Genomic DNA, 19,794 nt, shown 5'->3' with positions numbered 1-19,794 from the left:
CTCTTTCCCACAACAAACCCATTACTGTCTCATCAGAAGTAACTCCCATTGTGGTCAATGAGGTCCTCTGGGTTAAAACGGGGGCTGGTTTCCCTCTTTGTGTTCTCCCCCCCTTTCCCAGCACAAGGATATGTGTGCCTACTCGGAAGTAACTCCCATTGTGCTCAATGAGGCTTGCTCCTGAAATGCAGGTGCATCTGGACTTTCAGGGGAAAGGAGAAAGGGCGGGGGGAGAGGGGGAAGCCTCTTTTCACAGCAAAGCTGATTCCTTTTTAAAAATCCCATACTCCTCCATTAGCTTCTCCTTCCATTGTCCTGGAAACATGGCTGAGGAGGTGGGAACACAGATGAGGTCATCAGACCCAACCCAGACTCCACTCAGACTCCACCTGGCCATCAAGAAAATAATTCAATTAGAGCTCAGTGGAAACAGCACAGAGCCCCAGGCTACAGCAATGATAAGCCGGGACTTTAGGGGCTGTGGACACTGGAAAAGGAGAAGATGCGATTGGGGAAATGTTGCAACAGAGTTGCAAACAAAGTGAAGCCGATAGCCGTAGAAACACGCCCTTGAGCTGTGTTCAGTTCAGAAAGAAGCCAGATGTGTCGTGGGAGGAAAGAGTGAGTCAGGTGCCCCCTGAGGTTACATTGGCAGGGAGGGATGGCTTTGTATGATAACAGGCTATCAACTGCCCCTATTCAATATATTCTGTAGATCTGTACTGTTACCAGGGGTGTTTCCCAATGTGGCTTTTATTGTGCAATCCCCTGGCTCATTCATGGAATTTTACAAAGGTTTAGTTATCACCTTCTTTTTATAACTCTCCCATGTTTTCACACTGCTTCGTTTGTCTTTTTTTGTTTCCACAAAATAATCCATTAAGAAGGAATGATGGAATAGATGCAATCTGGTTGTTCTGGGTGTCTTTTTACCTACAAATGGGCATCCAAACGGTAAATGCAGTTAAATGTAAAGAGTGTGAAAATCCCAACTTCATGGGATTTGAGCTAGTGGTGACTGATCAACAAAGAAATCTTGGGATTGTGGTGGACAGCTCGATGGACATGTCAGCCTGGTGTGTGGATGCTGTGAAAAAGGCAACTTTCATGTTGGGCGTAATTAGAAAAGGAATCAAAAATAAAACTGTCAATATCTTACTGCCCTAGTACAAATCTATGGTGTGACCACGCTTGGAACACGGTCTACAGTTCTGTTCACCATATCTAAAAAAAGGGAAAGAGTTGGAAAAAGTGCAGAAAATGGCAAGTAAAATGATCAAGGGGCTGAAGCAGATCCCCTATGAGGAAAGGTTACAACATCTGGGATTGTTTGGCTTAGAAAAGAGGCAAGTAAGGGGAGACATGATAGAGGAGTAGAAAATTATGCATGGTGTGGAGTAAGTGGATCTGGAGACATTTTTCTTGCTCTCTCACAATACTGGAACCCAAATGGGGTCATGCCATGAAGGTGATTTGTGAGAGATTCAGGACAGATAAAAGGAAATCCTTCTTCACAAAGCACATAGTTAAACTATAGAATTTGCTACCACAAAGATGTAGTGATGGCCAATTCAGATGGCTTTTAAAATGAGATTATTTATTTATTATTTAATTTTATTGATTACATTTATATCCCACTGTTCTTCCATTGTGGAATTCACGGTGGACCAGACCCAGATACTGCTTAGCTTCAGCAAGGTGGTTGCCTCATGTACCTTCTGACTGAGGACCATTAGACAAATTCATGGAGGATAATGGCGACTAGTCATGATGGCTATATGTTATCTTTAGTATCACAGGCAATGTGCCTATGTACACCAGTTGCTGGGGAGCATGGGCAGAGGTGTGCTATTGCAGTCATGTTGTACTTGTGGGTTTCCCACAGGCAGCTGGTTGGACACAGTGTGCACAGGATGCTGGGCTAGAAGGACCCTTAGTCTGATCTAACATGGCTCTTTTTATGTTTTTTGGTTCTCTTGAAGAAGAGCATTTCTCAAATACAGGATTCCACATTCACACATTGAAGTTTTTGCTCACTCACTGGGTTTGTACTCTTAAACCTCAATAACTGGTTCTTAGGATCAATATATTCAAGGAGAGGAGCATCTAATTTTGAGCTAATGTCAGCTTTATTTAGGAAGTTCACTAAATGCTAAATTTTCAGCAATATTTTAAACAGTTCCCCAATATTTCAACAGTTCCCAACCAGTATTACTTCCAATTCATAGAGCAACAAAACATTTGTCAAAGAGTAACACTCAGGAACACAGAACATACAGAAAACCTAGGGAAAAACCTAGGGTATTGATTTTCCATAAGTACCCAAGTTTTATGTCTCAATAGTTTATTTTCAGCTGTCTTGCCCACATTCTCCACAAATCCGTTAAGAAGTCTGCTTTAATGTACATGGATAGATGCATATGACATACATGTAAAGCAAGGATACACATGAAGGAGCTTTTGGCATTGAATTCTGGGTGGGCAGGAAAACGTGATACCTAAAATGCTGAGGGAGTAAGAGACCATAGATAAGGCTTTGAAGAAATTATTTATATCACTAAAGAAGGATTTTAAATGATTTAAATTACACATCCAGGGGAATTAGAAATGCATCAGTGGAATTAGAATGATACATAGAAAATATATTAACATTGAGAACATTAAAAGATAACAAACTTTTATAACTCAGGAGTAAAGCAAGATGCCATGGGATACATTCTGTCAAGTCAAATTTTATTGAATAAGTCTTTAGACCATTTCAAGCACTCATTAAAAACAAACAACTAATACAAGCATCTTAAAACATTAAACTAAGTTTTAAAAAATAATCTAAAATTGAAGTAATAAAATATTTAAAAATATATGCATGCCTTTTAACAAAATAAGGTTTTATGGACCCATTGAGACCCCACATGATTTAAAAGCTGTTACATGGCTCATTTAATCAGACAGTTTTCCCTTTTCTGTCTTCCTTAAACTGGCCATCTTAATCACAAAAAGGGCAACCCTCTGAGTCACAAACTCGTTAGATTATCATAAGAGAAAATTCAGCTTGTCCTGAACTGCTCAATGTCACATACGGCCAAGAAATGGGGATAAATGATGTTCCCTACAACTGGAATATGACCAGCATTCCAGTAAATAGTGGGCAGATCTTCCACTTCAGATGTACCACATATGCAAAGTCTGTCTTGCCCTGGAATCCCTCAGAATCTTCCTTGTTGCCTCACTGAGTCCATTTGCTCGAATCGAAGGTGAGTAAAGGCCAGCGTTGACCCCTTTTCATGGGGAGGAAGAGATATTTTTCTTCGTGAAATTGGGTTTTGGCCCTCGCGAAACCTTGCACAGACCTTGTGTTTGACAGAGCAGCTGTGTCCACCTGCAGTCTGATGGGATACATTGTGTGTGTGTGTGTGTGTTGGTGTTCAACAAGGAGTGATGGAAGTGTGGCACTTTACCAGAGCAAAGGCCTTGTGGTTGGCCATTCACATTTAGCAGCTGGAAAACAGACTGAGCAGGCGCACAGATCTCCTCCAGTCACAGTGCTCCCCACTATGATGGGATGTATTGTATTTCAGTTTAAATTATAGCTATTGTTTCTAAACTTGCAGCTAGATATATACACCAGCATATGCAAATTTCATGCAAATTTCTGTCTTCTTTGGTCTTCCTTTTTGGCAGCGCATTTCCTCTTTTGGGGAGAAGTGCACGTGGCCACCCTAAGTTACCCATAGCACTCCACGTGGATGTAGGCCTAGTTCTCACTGTAGTGTTTAACTCTGTGGCTGGATTGTACCACTTCAAATGGCAAGTGGAGGAGGCTGTCATGATGGAATGCTCCTACGTACAAAAATTAACAGATCCCTGCATTTAGACAAAAAGCATGTTAGGGAGAAGGGTACATTAGAACCCTTGCTCAGCACATGCAAGATATGTTCAGGGCTGGGATTTTCTTTTATTTGTTTGCATGGAGTGGATTCCATCATGTGAACTTCCTCCACCCGCCACCTGAAGTGGTACAATCCAAGCACAATCCAACAGCCTCCATGAGAGCGAGATCCAAGCGCAGACTGTGTTCAAGTGTGCACTGTTCTCTGCAAGGCACAGCGAAGCTATGGCAGCCATACTGGAGCTCCTTAACAAATGACACAATGTGGAGAGGGTTCCCTGGAACAGCCTGCCCCAACCTGGTGCCCTGCATTGGCTATGCTGGCTGGGAATGATGGGAGTTGCAGTCCAACAGATCTGCAGGGCACCAGGTTGGGGGAAGACTGCCCTTGAAGTGGAAAAGTTTGAAAACCACAGCCCCTTAGCAATGCCGGAGTTGAAACGGACAGAAACTCTCAAGCTCCCTTCCCCTCTGGGGAGTCCCCCCACAGACAGTGTCCTGGAAACAACTCAGGTGTGATAGACCTAAAAATAACCTATCTATTTCCGAAGCGGGTGCCATCGTCAGCTCCGGCCAATTATCGATCCTGTTATCAACAGTCAGTCAGGTGCGTTCATTCCCATGTCACTGCTGGCTCTGGGCTATTTTTGCTCCCAGCTTTCAGTATAAAAATGGTGCAGCCACCGCAATCCATCCTGAAAATGTTGCTTACGGACGTCACTAGCATGGCTGCCTTGTGGTTTTTATCCTGCCTCGCACTCTTTAGTGCTGCTCAGGGACAGGGTAAGTATCCACATGCCTATGATTTTGCATCCAGTCTCAGGAAGGTAAGCCTTTTCCATGGCTGTATTATCTGGGCTCAATTTGATCAAGCCACTTGCAAGGGTTTTAAGAATGGACGAAGGCTCATGCACCGCAACAGAGAGAACAGTTCTAATAGCACCCAATAATAGTCTTCACAAACATGTAGGGAGAAAGCCAGACCATGAAGCACATGGTCTTCAATGTCTATATAATAATGCCCAGAGTATGGGAAACAAACAGAACGAACTAGAACTCTTAATACAGGAGGGAAATTATGACTTGATAGGTATAACTGAGACTTGGCGGGATGACTCTCATGACTGGAATACAGCAATTGAAGGATATATCTTGTTCAAAAAGAACAGGAGGAACAGAAAAGGAGGTGGGGTTGCACTGTATGTGAAAAATACTTATCTCTGCACAGAAATACAGGCGGATGAGCTTGGTAGCCCCATCGAGAGCATCTGGGTTAAAATAAATGGAGCAAAGAATAAAAGGAACATGGTGGTCGGTGTCTACTACCGGCCACCCAATCAAGGAGAAGACGAGGATGACACTTTTGAAAAGCAAATAGCCAATGTTTCCAGGGAGCATGATGTAGTAGAAATGGGGGACTTCAATTTCCCCGATATTTGTTGGGAGACAAATTCTGCAAAACATGGCCCCTCCAGGAAATTCCTGATTTGTGTGGCAGATAACTTCCTCCTACAGAAAGCAGAGGTAGGAACTAGAGGATCGGCTATCCTTGACTTGATCCTAACCAACAGCGATAACTTAGTGGGTAAAGTAGCAGTTACAGGAACTCTGGGGGAAAGCGACCACGTTATACTTGAGTTCATGGTTCTACAAGAAGCAAAAGCCAAGTGTAGCCAAACCCGTACCCTGGATTTTAGGAAAGCCGATTTTAATAAACTCAGAACAATGATCAGTAAGGTCCCATGGCAAGTGACTCTAACGAGAAAAGGAGTCCGAGATGGGTGGGAGTTTTTAAAAAAGGAAATTCTCAAGGCACAATTACAAACAATTCCAACAAGAAAAAAAAGGAGGAAGACAACAGAAGAAGCCCATGTGGCTTCACAAAAAGCTAAGAGATGACCTGAAAACAAAAAACGACACATATAGGAAGTGGAAAGGAGGCCAAGCAACAAAGGAAGAGTACAGGCAGGTAGCACAGAATTGCAGGGATGGCATCAGGAAGGCTAAAGCTGAGAACAAGCTGAGGTTAGCGAGGGATGCTAAAAGCAACAAGAAGGCTTTCTTCAGATACGTGCGTAGAAAAAGACAGAGGAAAGAAATGGTGATTCAGCTATTAAATAAGGATGGCAAAATGATAACAGATGGCAAGGAAAAGGCAGAGGTGCTCAATTCCTACTTTGGCTCAGTCTTCTCCCAAAAGAGGGTTATGACACACACACACCCCCGGCAAAGGTGAAGTACAGGCTGAAGAGGCAGGATTGCAGCTCAAGATTGATAGGCATATGGTCAAGGAACACCTAATTACTTTGAATGAGTTCAAAGCTCCGGGGCCAGATGAACTGCATCCTGGAGTAATAAAGGAACTGGCAGAAGAACTCTCAGAGCCACTGTCTATTCTCTTTGAGCAATCATGGAGGACGGGTGAAGTGTCAGATGACTGGAGGAGGGCTAATGTTGTCCCTATCGTCAGAAAGGGTAAAAAGGAGGAACCTGGGAACTACAGACCAGTCAGTCTGACATAAATCCCTGGGAAAATTCTGGAGCAGGTGATAAAGCAACCCATCTGGAAGCACCTTGACAACAATGCAGTGGTTACTCGAAGCCAACATGGATTTGTTAAGAACAAATCCTGCCAGATGAATCTGATCTCATTTTTGGATCAGGTAATCTCCCTTGTGGACTGTGGGAATGCTGTGGACATAATATACCTCGACTTCAGCAAAGCTTTCAACAAAGTGCCCCATGATATCCTGATGAGCAAACTAGCTCGAAGTGGGCTAGATGAAACAACGATCCAGTGGATCCACAGTTGGCTACAGAATCGGACTCAAAGAGTGCTTATCAATGGGACCTTCTCAAACTGGGGAGAAGTAATGAGTGAGGTACTGCAGAGCTCAGTCCTGGGCCCAGTGCTCTTCAACATTTTTATGAATGACTTGGAGGAGGAGGTGCAGGGAATGCTGATCAAATTTGCGGACGACACAAAATTGGGCGGGATAGCTAATACTTTGGCAGACAGAAACAAAATTCAAAGTGATCTTGATAGACTGGAGCGCTGGGCTGAAAACAACAGAATGAAATTTAATAGGGATAAATGCCAAGTTCTGCACCTAGGAAAAAGAAACCAAATGCACAGTCACAAGATGGGTGATACTTGGCTCAACAAGACTACAAGTGAGAAGGATCTTGGAATTGCTGTAGATCACAAGCTGAATATGAGCCAACAATGTGATGTGGCTGCAAAAAAGGCCAATGTTCTTTTGGGCTGCATTAATAGAAGCATAGCTTCCAAATCCCGGGAAGTACTAGTTCCCCTCTACTCAGCATTGGTTTGGCCTCATCTGGAGTACTGCGTCCAGCTCAGGGCACCACATTTTAAGAAGGATGCAGACGAGATGGAGAGGGTTCACAGGAGGGCAACAAAGATGATCAGGGGACTGGAAAGAAAGCCCTGTGAAGAGAGACTGAAAGAACTGGGCATGTTTAGCCTTGAGAAGAGAAGACTGAGGGGAGATAGGATAGCGCTCTTCCAGTACTTGAAAGGTTGTCCCAGAGAGGAAGGCCAGGATCTCTTCTCAATCATCCCAGAGTGCAGGACACGGAATAATGGGCTCAAGTTACCGGAAGCCAGATTCCGGCTGAACATCAGGGGAAACTTCCTGACAGAGCAATATGGCAATGGCACCAATTACCTAGGGAGGTGGTAGGCTTTCCCTCACTGGAGGCATTCAAGATGAGACTGGAAAGCCACCTGTCAGGGATGCTCTGACTTGGATTCCTGCACTGAGCAGAGGATTGGACTCGATGGTCTTGTGGGGCCCTTCCAACCCTACTATTCTGTGATTCTATGATTGTATGTATTCTAAGAGATACAAAAATAGCAAAGTGGGTTCCAAGTCTATTATAAAGTGATGTAGTGCTTCTTCACATGGAGCTTTTATCCTGCTATTGAGATTGCTCACTCACAGACATTTGTGGGTCCTGTTCATGATGTTGTCAACTTCCAGGGCACATCCAAAGGTATTTCCTGGTTATTCCATCTTAAAAAGATCCAGAAATAATGAACTAAGTTGCGATGTTGCAGTATTAAAACATCCACTAGATGGTGCTGTTTCATTGAGTTCTATGGAGCCTTGAAAATTAAAAGCTTCCCCTCTCGGCAATCACATGGTCACCGCTGGAGGACTGCGGATTTTTTCTTTAATGTAAAGGCAGCCATAGACTGAGAAGGAGTGTATCACAGGTGATGGTGATGATGACGGTGGTGGTGATGATGATGAATGTGTAGGTTGATCTTTAGTCTCAGCAACATTCAGTATAGGACAAAGCAGGTCCAGGCACTGCAGAGTGGACAGGCAGACAAAGGCAGGCAGGTGGCTCAAGAGAAAGAGAAAGGGGGCCTTCAGACAATACTTTTATCCACAGAAGTGTGGCTGTACAAAGCATTTTGACAGGTAGCACTAGATGCTGTCCACCTGGAAGCTCCCAAAGACAGAGAGGCTGTTTGCACATCACTGCGGCATGATATGCAGGATCGCATGATGACGCCAGCCACTTCTGGTCTCCATAAATAGCTTCCAATCAGAGGCTGTCAGCATGACATGCGGACCCAGGCTGATGGATTATTTAGGGGCTAGATAACCCAGTGATTAACACAACAACAAACCATGGGTTGTTGTTTACCCTCTAAACAACCCAGGGCTCTGGGTTCATACATCATGCTGACAACCTGAATCACACCGATCAGAGGTTGTTTACGGAAACTGGAAGTGGCTCACAGGTGGTGACATCCCCACGAATCATGGCTTATTTGACCCACAATTTGCCACCATTTCATGTAAACCAGGGAGGTATCTACACAGAGTTGTTATTCCGGTTCTACTCTACCCCCAAGACGATCGTGGCAGATGATGCACACCTCTCTCCCGTCACTCTCTGTAGCTAGCGGGGCATTTCTTGCCCTAAATCCCGTTTTCCCCCAAACTCATTTTGTGACAGATTTTCCCATCACAGCAGCTACAGTGCAGTTTGGGAATCTGTGTGAGCTCAGCTGGCTTCAGCGCGGGCTGGTGGAGGCAGCGCTGATTGGTGGAAGGGATCGTTGCATGGGGCAGGGGCATGGGGGGAGCGGAGGGCTGAACATGTCTACCCAGAAGTAGCCAGGGTGGTGTAGTGGCAAGAGTGTTGGACTAGGAGCTGGGAGATTCGGGTTCTAGTCCCCACTCGGCCATGGAAGCTCACTGGGTGACTTTGGGCCAGTCACACACTCTCATCCCAACCCACCTCACAGGGCTGTTGTTGTGAGGATAAAATGGAGAGGAGGAGGATCATGTAAGCTGCTTGGGGTTCCTTGCAAGAGGAAAAAAGGTGGGGTATAAATGCAATCAATCCATAAATCAAGCTCATGGCCTCCAATTGCACTTCGCTGACTACAGGAGCAGAGGGGTCGGGATAATTCCTTTGCCTGTGGTTTGAGCACGGGGGAGCCAGGCCTGTTGCTTTGAAGCTGTGCAGTTGTGAAGGTGTGCTGGATAATCAGGCTTACTCGGAAGTAACTCTCTCCAATTGCACTTCAGTGGCTTCAGGGGTGGGGGAGTGGCAGAGAGCAAGCCTCGAGCCTGTTTTGAAACGACTCTGTTACGTATGGAAGCGCAGAGGTACGCAGAGCCTTACTGATTTTAAAAGCTTCACTGAATGGGGGGGGGCAAGAGCAAGCCCCCGCTCATCCGCTGCCCCACACCTATGCACTTGCAGGACTCCACCCACGCAATCCTCGAACTAATGCGGTTTCAGGTGCCGTTTGCCCCATTGAAGTGGCTTTTGAAAAATGTATACACTGCATTATTGGCTGCCCTTTGCCCCGGTGGGACCTAACCCGACCTGTACTTGAACATAATCACCTCAGCAATTTCCATGTAAATTTGCCCAGGTCAGAGGGACAAAGGGAGGTAATTTCCTGTGTATTAAAACACCGGGCAGTTCTAACACGACCACAAAAAACAGTCACTTAAGAGCTCATTTTGCGCTTGTCGCTTTGTCATGTGTCTTGCAGAGGGGGGGAGTATGGAGGGACCCCTTGGCTGCTTCCCAAGGAAAGAGCCCTTCCTATGGGCCTCAGAGCAATGGGCAGAAACTCGAAAGGGGGTAATTTCATGTGTATTACAACATCCCACTCTTCCAGCGCAGACACCAACAGACACACCAGTCACTTAGCAGCTTGCTTAGGAGCGTCTGTCTTTGCCGTGTGACAAGGGGGGAGGTACAGGGGTACAGGGGACCCCTTGACTGCTTTCCTCTCTTGCCATGGGGCCTCAGAGTGAGGGGCTCACTTCCTTTGTTGCTTCCAGGCTGCGGTCTCCCCGCAATCCACCCTGTTGTCTCTGGCTACACCCGCATCGTCAATGGTGAAGAGGCGGTGCCTGGATCATGGCCCTGGCAGGTCTCCTTGCAGGTAAGGGCGCTTGGGAAATGATTGGAAACCCGTTTGCTTCACGATTCCTCTACTTGAGCTTAACTCTGGAACATCGGTTTGGTAATGATTCCAGGACTTTGCCCTGGAATATATAGAAAAATAATAAAGAGGTTGTAGTGCTTCTGTTCATGTGCAGAATACACATTTCCCCAATGTCAGATCTGTGGCTCAACACTTGTGCTCCAGAGAGAGAGAAAGGATGGCTCTGCCCACTTTTGACTCTTGCCCAGCCCACTGGAACATGGCCTCCACCCCAAGATACTCCTGAGGGAATGCAGCCCTCAACAAAAGAAAGGTTCCCTACTGCTGGGCTTCTCCGAGCCTGTTTTTGTTGGGTCTCACCATCTCTTTTTGTTGGTCTTTCCTGAAGAATAGCAACAAGCGGCATTTCTGCGGTGGATCTCTACTCAACGAATTCTGGGTAGTGACCGCAGCCCACTGCAAGGTGACGTAAGTACATAGCCCCTCCATTGTTGCGAGGATATAAAAATAGTAACTGAAGTTTCGGAGGAGCCTATGTGGATCAGGAAATGCACAGCCAACGCTAAGAGACATGGCAGCCGTGCCTGGCCAGTGCAAGGGCGTGAATGATGGTACTGGGCCCCAAACGGTCATTATCTGGGAGGATTTCATTTCTGAATGTTGTTTTATTTATTTATTTGATTTATATCCCACCTTTCTCCCAAGAAAATGGCACTCAAGGTGGCTTACAATAATATCTAAATAAAAACATGATTAAAACAGTGATAAAATAAATGCCTTACAAACACAATTAAAAATATAGGAATAACAACATAAGAACAGCACTTAGCCCAACAGACCTGCTTACAAGCCGAAGGTCTGATTGAACAGAAATGTCTTTGCCTGCTGGCTGAAGGTCGGCAGAGAGCCAACAGAGCCTCCCTGGGCAAGCAGTTGCACAGCCTGGGAGCCGCGTTCTGTCATGTCGCCACCAAACATATCCCTGAACGTGGCGGCACTAAACGAAGATCTCCCTGATATCTTAAACCTGGGCAGTCTCACATGGGAGATAGCCTCATCCCAAGACATATTCGGCTGTATAGGTCATAAACAGCACTTTGGATTGTGACCAGAAACAGCCTGGTAGCCAGCGAAGCGTTAAAACATGAGAACGTCAGAAGAGCCATGCGGGAAGAGCCACCAAAGGTCCATCTGTCCAGCATCCTACCCACACAGTGGCCAACCAGTCGCCTGTGGGGGGCCCACAAGTAGAACGCAAGTGCCACCCCACCCTCCCACCCATGTTCCCTGGCAACCGCTGTGCATAGGCATCCTGCCTCTGACCCTGGAGGCAGCACAGAGCCATCAGGACTAGCAGCCGCTGAGATCCTTCTCCTCCAGGAATTTGTCCAACCCCCTTTTAAAGCCACCCAAAGAGGTGGCCGTCGCTATGTCTTGTGGTAGTGAATTCCATAGTTTGATTATGTGCTGTGTGAGTTATGTGCTGCCTGCAATCAGACCCAGTTCACCGTCAGACCACAGCCTTTGTTTGCTTTTCCCAGGACCAGCCACACTGTGGTGATTGGCGAACATGACCGCAGCTCCCCTGCGGAGAGCATTCAGACACTGGCGGTTGAGCAGGTGGGTGAAACAGCGCAAAGCGGCATGCTGTCTAGCAGCTGTGCAGTGGCAAATGTTGAAGTGCAGGCACTCATCGTGACTGTTCCCATAGTCACACCCCTAAGGAGACTGCTTTCATACCGATCGCTAAGCCATCGTTTATGTTAAACCCGGTTTGTTGCTTTGGCCATGAATTGCCTTGAGATGAGCAAAACTGCAGCTTGTTTTCCCTGTATCTGGTGAGCATGTCGCTCACCCTTTTGTCAGCCTTCAGAGCAGTCTCATTTTCAGGCCACTCTTGCTGGGTGGGTCTGTTCTGGGGTGGGCAGCAGAGCAAAGAAGCCATGGCTAACCCATAGTTTGCGTTCAGTCATCACAATAATCCATGTTTTAAACAAGCCAGACTTCATAAGCCAGCAACAAATCATAGGGCCAGTTTGCACGTTACGGCAGTCCATGGTTTAATTAAGCAACAGTGGGTTGTTTTACCCATAGTTAACTCACAATAAACTCGCCAGACAATCGAGCACTTCATGGCTTGTTTTCCCAAATTGTGGGTTGTTTTCCTCTGCCCTCCTCACCCACTCCCAGCATGTATCCCTGGAACCTTTGCAGTGCTGAAGGGTGGGCCACTCCTGGGCAAGGCTCCTTCGCTGTGTCAGCAGCCTCGTTGCCATCAGCCCGCTCTGTGTTCCGGGCACGTGTTCATCTTTGGCTGCTCCTGGGAGTGCTCGTGCCGTCCCGATGGAACTCTTCTGCCGCTTCCTGCTTCCCCTTGAAACCTTGCTTTAGCAGTAAACATGAAGCGGATGTGGGTTGTAGGGACACAGCCCAAATAGGCACACCTGAGCATGCCAGGGCTGATGAACCTGAAGCTGAGCGGGAGGAGACAGAAGCTGCTGCAGGGTAGGGACATTACGCGGCTTGAGCTGCTGTCAAGGCTGCGGATAATATATGTAGAGCATCGGTCTGCCTGTCCACTGCGGCAGTTTGTTCTGCCATGGCCTTCTCAAATATCTGATCCGAGGCGTCCATGCCTTCGCGCAGGGTGGTAGCTACTGACTCTCCAGAACTGCCCTTGCTCTGAGCTATGTGACGTGTTGCCAATGCAGACAGGAGACATTTATTCGCTCTCTGGCTTGCCTCCTGGGCATCCAGTTCCTGGAAATGTTCCTATGTGTTCTCCCCAGATGCTTCTGGGGCACAAACCAAATCTCTAGCAAGCTCCACCCGCTCGATTTTGGGCCTGTTGCTCAACCGTGCCCCTCTCTGCACTAGTGAGCGGCACCTCTCCTTCCGTGCCTCCTCCTGCACTGCAGTGGCCTTTTTCGGAGCAATTCAAGCCTCCTCCCCTCGGCTCTTCAACAGGTTCCTGTTGGACAGGGCAGCTCATCAAGTAGCTCATCATCTTCAAATAGAGGACTGTCCCCTCTAAAGTAGGACACCTGGCCACCCTATTGAGCAGGGAGGGTAGAATGGCCATGTATCCTACTTTAGAGAGAACAGTCCTCTATATACTTTATAAATCAGTATATGTTAATTTAACGCTAATCCATGTTTCTCTTTTGGGGTGATACATTTCCTCTTCTTGGGAGGTATGTACATGCGCATCCCAAGGGAAAGAAATGGGCTCATTTTGATGGTACGATACGACCATGGCTCTTGCTTGCTGCACTCACAGAGCCTCTCTCTCTCTCTCTGTCTCTCTCCAGGTCTTCATCCACCCAGAATGGAACCGCCCTCCTAAAAGCAATGACGTCGCCCTCATCAAGCTGGCCACCCCTGCTGAGATGAGCCCCACCGTGTCCCCCGTGTGCCTGACAGATGCCGTGGATCTGTTCAAGAGCGGAGACCTTTGTGTCACCACCGGCTGGGGCAGGACGCGCTACAACGGTGGGTCTGGCAGGGGCTTGCATGTCACAAGAAGAGAGCTGCCCCGCCCCCGCTTTTTGCCTCCATCTTGGGTTGAAAGAGAGGCGCAGGTTGCAGCAGGAAGAGGAGGCACATCTCGGCTATTGTGCATCTCCAGCCTTCCTGGTGCCCCCTAGAGATGTCCACTGGTGAGGAGGCAGATAGTCGCAGAAGGTGTGAGGAAGTGGTGTCTCTGCTGGCACCAGACAGATCATCGACCATGCCTGTCTGTAGATGGACTGTGCTGTGCGGTAAATAGACTTCTTTCTGCCGTCCAAACCATCATCTTGAGCAAAGAGCCCCGCAGACAAAAGCAGGCAGCCATCCTTGGACTACAGCAGGGGTGGAGAACTTCAGGCCCACCTTTGTCCCAGTCCAGCCTTTTGGGGTTCCCCAGATGGCCCTGCCCCCTTCCCTTGGTCCCCTTCCCCCAGCCGCTGATGGTTTGGAGGTTTCCTGGCATTTGTGAAGGGCCCCCCCCCCATTTCCAGAGGTTGAAATGCCTCTCCCAAGGCTTGGTGACTGGCAGGAAGAGCTTCCAGTCGATATGCTGGCATTTGGTCCAGCTCCTTTTGCCTTCAGCACCGCGCACCATTAGACTGCAGTGCTTGAGAGCTTCTCCAGAAATGGAATGTGGCCCTCAGGCTGAAAGAGGTCCGACATTCCTGGACTCCAGGGACGCAGCCTGCCTTGAGCCCAAGGGCTCCTCCAGGAAACCTGTATCTCAGGGGTCAGGAGGGCGACTTCCTCCAGTTGATTCAACTGTTCCCAGTGGGTTGCGATTGGCTGGGCACTTCTGCTCACACCACTCCACAGCACTCAGAGAGGCCAAGGCGGGCAGCACGGTTGGCACAGCCAGCTTCCTGCACACCTCACAGGGGACGGGGTTGCCTTGGAGAAAGCAGGAGCCTGTTTTTCTCCAGGATGGTTCTCATGCTGCCTGAATGCTTCTTCCAAAAACAAAGCAGAGCAGTCCAGTGGCCCATGGAGCCTCCTTCAGAGGAGGCTTTCGTTCCATCACCCTTGGAAGTTGCGGGTGGGAGATAGGCAGCGTCATAGATGTTGCTACAAGCCCAGCAAGGCACGCTGGGCCCAGTTTGCAACCACAAGGAGAGAGGAGTTAATTGCACATCATCACCATCATTGTTATTTACACCATCAGTGTGCACAGCAGTTTATGGACAGGACAGGTCCCCGCCACAATGGCCTTGCAATCTGAAATCCAACTCAGGGGAGATGACAGGGGAGGGGCAGGGGAGAGAAGGCGGAGGCGGAAACCGGGAGGTGACGGCAGAGGTGTGGTTGCAGCCGGTGCTTAGGCGTAGTTACAGGTGGGCAGGGGAACTCTGGCGTGGTGCCAGAGGCGTCACAGCACAGGTGGGTTCTGCGGAGGGCCCCGAAGGCGGTACGAGAAGGGGCAGCCCTGCCTTTCAGTTCCAAGCCTGCAGGGCAGCAAGGGAGACGGAGCAGGGCTGCCCTCCCCAGCCTGCTGCCCTCCTGGTGTGTTGGACTGCAACTCCCAGCATGGCTGGTTAGGGATGCTGGGAGTTGTAGTCCAACCAAGCTGGAGGGCACCAAGTTGGGGAAGACTGGAATAGAGACTCTGGGGGTAAGTGGGTTGGAGATGTTCTTCCAAGCAAGGACGATCCCACTGTGGGCGCATCTAGCGGACAGTGGGCGTACCAGTTCCTGATTTGATCCTGTCTCCTGCAGATTTCAACGCCCCCAGCAAGCTGCAGCAAACTGCCCTGCCCCTCCTGTCCAATGAACAGTGCAAGAAGTACTGGGGCAGCAACATCTCTGACCTGATGATCTGCGCGGGGGCAGCCGGCTCCTCTTCGTGCATGGTGAGCGCCCCGAGCCCCCTCCCAGAAAGCCCAGAACTGCCCCGCCCCCTTATCATGACGTCCTTGGAGGAGGCCAGCAGGTGGTTGGCGCCCATAGAGAAGGTCACACTCGTATCTAAAGTCAGACAACTGGTTCGTGGGCCTCTGGTGTTTGCAGTTCTCACCAGTCTGGGTTAAATGGGGTCTGGAGGAGGGGGCATGTTGTACTCACTGTATGAGTGGGGATGGAGGTTCATAGAATCATAGGGTTGGAAGGGGCCTACAAGACCATCGAGCCCAACCCCCTGCTCAATGCAGGAAGCCTGATTCCCAGGCAGTCACCCATCCAAGTACTAACCAGGGCTGACCCTGCTCAGCTTCCGAGATCAGGCACATCCAGCCTATATCATGTAGAGGGCAATCCTATGGCCCGTAGACAGAGTCTGTGGAGGAGTGTAGAACAGTTCAAATTCCTGGATCCGAGGTCGGAGATAGTGCTCCAACCTCGGACCCAGGAGTCTGAGCTTCATGCCCCCTCCCCCTCCCAGCCAGCATGGAGTGAACCACACCAGCTGCCCATCTGAAGGACCTTAGAGGGAAGGGGGCATCTCCATGGGCGGGGAGGGGAGAGGAAAGAAGTGGAGGGGCTGGCTTATGCCACGTCCTCCCTGGCCTCCTTCCCGCCCCCTCCCTGATGCATCAGCTAGATGGGGAGGGGGGAGGGGTCGACGCCCATCTAGCTAAAATGCAGAGTGAGGGGAGCGTGGCGGCGAAGGTGCGCTCCTCCTACTCTGCATTGGATGATCGTCAGCTTCTGGGTTCAGGCTTACGGCCATCCCCACGGGACCGTGCCCTTCCTCTTCCACCCTCACTGCTGCCTCAGCTCCTTGTGGATGCTAAGCTGCTCTTCCAGTTCTTGATTGGTTGCCCGACAGTCCTCATGGCTCACCAAAGCTACAGCTGATCTATGCTGCTCTGCTAGAAATATCGCTGCCATTGGGACTTTAAGCGTTTTGAAAGAGTAGCACATTCAGTTTCTGCTATGCATACTTCTGGTCAAGCCTGGTCCCGTTCTGCTTGCATGCCATTCGCACAAGCAGCCCACTTGCATTTTTCAGAGTAAAATCAAGTCTCTCTCTCTTTCTCCCCCCCTCCTATTCCCTCTCCTTTTTCTTCCATGCACCCACCTCTGCTTCTAACATCCCCCTCCCACTCACACACTTTGCAAACGTGCAGTTCAATCTTATATTCCTCCTCCCACTCTTTAAGGGCGCAATCCTATGCATGTTTAGACAGAGGAAAGGCCCACGACTCCCAGCATTCCCCAGCCAGCCATGCTGGGAGTTGTAGGCCTTTTCTCTGTCTAAACATTGTGCCTCAAGCCTCTTTTCCTGTCGTCCCTTGTATTCTTGCAGCTCATACTCACGCTCATGCAACTTACCTTGGGTGTCCAGTAAGGCACAGAGAAGAGTTCCGGATGGCAGAGTTTGCTTTTTTTAGATTTGCAAAGCTCACATTTCTTGCAGTAGCCCTTGAAAGCCTCAGCACCGCTTTGCCTGCCTGCATTAAAGAAGCTGCCACAGCAGTCGCAATTCATTTCAAAAACAAAAATAGCCACAAATCAGGTATGGAAAAACCCAGAAACTTGCAACTATGACATCTGGATTCCCTATTTAAAAAGGGACTAAAGCAGGGCTGACGAGAAGAGGGCTCGTGTGTGTCAGCAAGCTTGGAGGAGCATCATAAGCCTCTCTCCCCACCCCCCAACTTGAAATGGCACATGTTGGGAACAGAATGTTGCTCATCTCATCCGCTGTTTGTGAACTGGCCTAAGTGTGGAAGAAATAGGTATATGAATAGGGTGAGCGCTTAAGACTTGCCAAAAAAGAGGACGAAAGAGTCCAGTAGCTTGCATAACCTTTGCAAACGCATGTGTATGTATAGATGTGCATTTAGAAACAATTATTATAATTTAAATAGAAATACAGTACATCTCACCATAGTGTGGAAGACGGTGACCAGGTGACCTGTGTGCACCTGCCTGTGGAGTCTCTTATGGTTCATTATCTTTAAACTGGAATTGGACAGAACAGCCCTTCAAATGACTGAATAAATAAATAAGGATGTCTTGAAGGAGAGGGCTGCCCTCTGGCAGTCCTTCAAACAGAACACTGTCCTCTGTAGAAGAGGACACACGGTCACTCTGACATGAAACCGTACTCTAATCTTTACTGAACATGGAAAAAATGTCCTGTGAATATTGCTTTGGTTCCCAAACAGGATGTAGATAAGGAGGAAAGTGGCAGAGCCCCCCTCACACAACAAGTTCTAAGTGCTATGCTTGCGTTTCCAGGGTGACTCCGGGGGACCCCTCGTGTGCCAGAAGGAAGGTGTTTGGCAGCTGGTGGGCATCGTGTCTTGGGGCAGCAAGTATTGTACAGTCACCAGCCCAGGCGTGTATGCTCGCGTCAGTCGGCTCCGCGGGTGGGTTGAGGAAACCATGGCCAAAAACTGAGCCGCCCGAGGCAGAGGTCACGGGGACCAATAAAACCTGTTTCTCCTTCATGAGTGTCCTGTCCTTGTTTCATTCCTGCTAAACCAGACAAATGAATCCAAGGCCCACAGCTGGCATCAAGAGTGCGCATGGCTGGGCACTTCCCTGAGGTCCCGCACCCCAGCAGGGGCCCACTGAGGAGAACACCCCGGAGTTGCTCCTCCTCTTCACTGTTGCGCCCTTCTTGTTCACTTGACTTCACCCTGGCCTGGACAATGGAGGTGGGGAGGAGGAGGAGCGGGAGGTGCCACGGCCCACTTGCGCATGGCCTCTCTGTCTAGCAGGCAAGGGGTGGCAATGATGAGAAAGAGGATGGGGAGCAAAAGCATCGGGTGACAGTGGTGATGAGAAGGTCGACTCACTGAGGGAGACGGCCGATTGAGGGTATCTTAAGAACGTAAGAAGAGCCATACTGGATCAGACCAAGGGTCCAGCATTCTGTTCACACAGTGGCCAACTAGCTACCCATGGGAAACCCACAAGCAGGATGTGAATGCAAAAGCACACTCCTGCCCATGGTCCTCAGCACCTGGTGTACATAAGCTTACTGCCTCTGATACTGGAGGCAGCATAGAGGCATCAGGGCTAGTAGCCATTGACAGCCTTCTCCCGTAGGCTTTTATCTAACTCCCTTTTAAAGCCATCTAAATTGGTGGCTATCACAGCATCTTGTGGTAGTGAATTTCATAGTTTGACAATGCACTGTGTGAAGTACTTATTCTATCTGTCCTGAGTCTCCCACCAAGCAGCTTCATGCGATGACCCCGTTGGGTTCTAGTATTTTGAGAGAGGGAGAATAAAGTCTCCCTATCCATGTTCTCCACAGCATGCATAATTTTGTAGACCTCTATCATGTCTCGTCTCCCCTTACCCCCCTTTTTCTCAAGCTAAACAATCCCAGCGGTTGAAACCTTCTCTCCTAGGGGAGATGCTCCAGCCCCTTGATCATTTCAGTTCCCCTTTTCTGCACTTTTTTTTCCAGCTCTACAATATTCTTTCTTAGGTGCGGTGACCAGAACTGTACCCAGCATTCCAAGTGTGGTCGCATCACAGATTTGTATACAGCCAGTATGATATCAGCAGTTTTAGTCTCAATCCCTTTTCTTCTACAAGGGCCCTCAAAAACCTGCAGCCGACGCTGCCCAGGCTATTGCGACACTGTGTGTCTGAGTGAGAGAGGCTCCATTTTTTTCATACGCCCCCCTCAAACACCCAGGGCCTTAAGGAGAAGTTATCTGTGGAGCGCCATTGTGAAAGGAGGAATGTTTGGAATTTGGCAGTCCTCTGCATTTCTGAATGGTGGGCCTGTCTCTGCTTCAAACCAGCCCTCCACTCTCTCCTGCTCAAAGACAGTTGCAGCAACTGCAAACTCTGCATGCCAGTTCTGCTTTTGGCTGACACCCCGATGAACCAACTAGCCCCTCGCTGAACATGACCTGCTTCTCTCCCGCACCTGGTTTACGACAAGGCAAGCTAGCAAGCTTAATACAGCAATGCTCGCCTTTGGCTGGAGTGTGACCCAAAGCAGCGAATCTTATCTGTGGCACATCTGCCATTAGGA

General features: G+C 48.7%; 1 protein-coding gene across 1 annotated transcript; it reads left to right on the top strand.

Moving 5' to 3' along the window:
* The first annotated feature begins 4,583 nt into the window (after window positions 1–4,583).
* Window positions 4,584–18,250, top strand: LOC146339106 (chymotrypsin B-like). Its single transcript, XM_084812460.1, has 7 exons — window positions 4,584–4,672; window positions 10,237–10,340; window positions 10,732–10,811; window positions 11,885–11,963; window positions 13,655–13,835; window positions 15,567–15,700; window positions 18,033–18,250. The coding sequence occupies exons 1-7, from the start codon at window positions 4,591–4,593 to the stop codon at window positions 18,192–18,194; spliced, it is 822 nt and encodes a 273-aa protein (XP_084668586.1). The 5' UTR covers window positions 4,584–4,590; the 3' UTR covers window positions 18,195–18,250.
* The last annotated feature ends 1,544 nt before the right edge of the window (window positions 18,251–19,794 follow it).

The sequence above is a fragment of the Heloderma suspectum genome, chromosome 8, assembly GCF_057233095.1.
Source record: "Heloderma suspectum isolate Gila_16-S chromosome 8, 16-S_ref, whole genome shotgun sequence".
NCBI classification, from domain to species: Eukaryota; Metazoa; Chordata; class Lepidosauria; order Squamata; family Helodermatidae; genus Heloderma; species Heloderma suspectum.
Note: the sequence above shows the minus strand (reverse complement) of the source record. Positions and strands in the feature narration are given on the sequence as shown.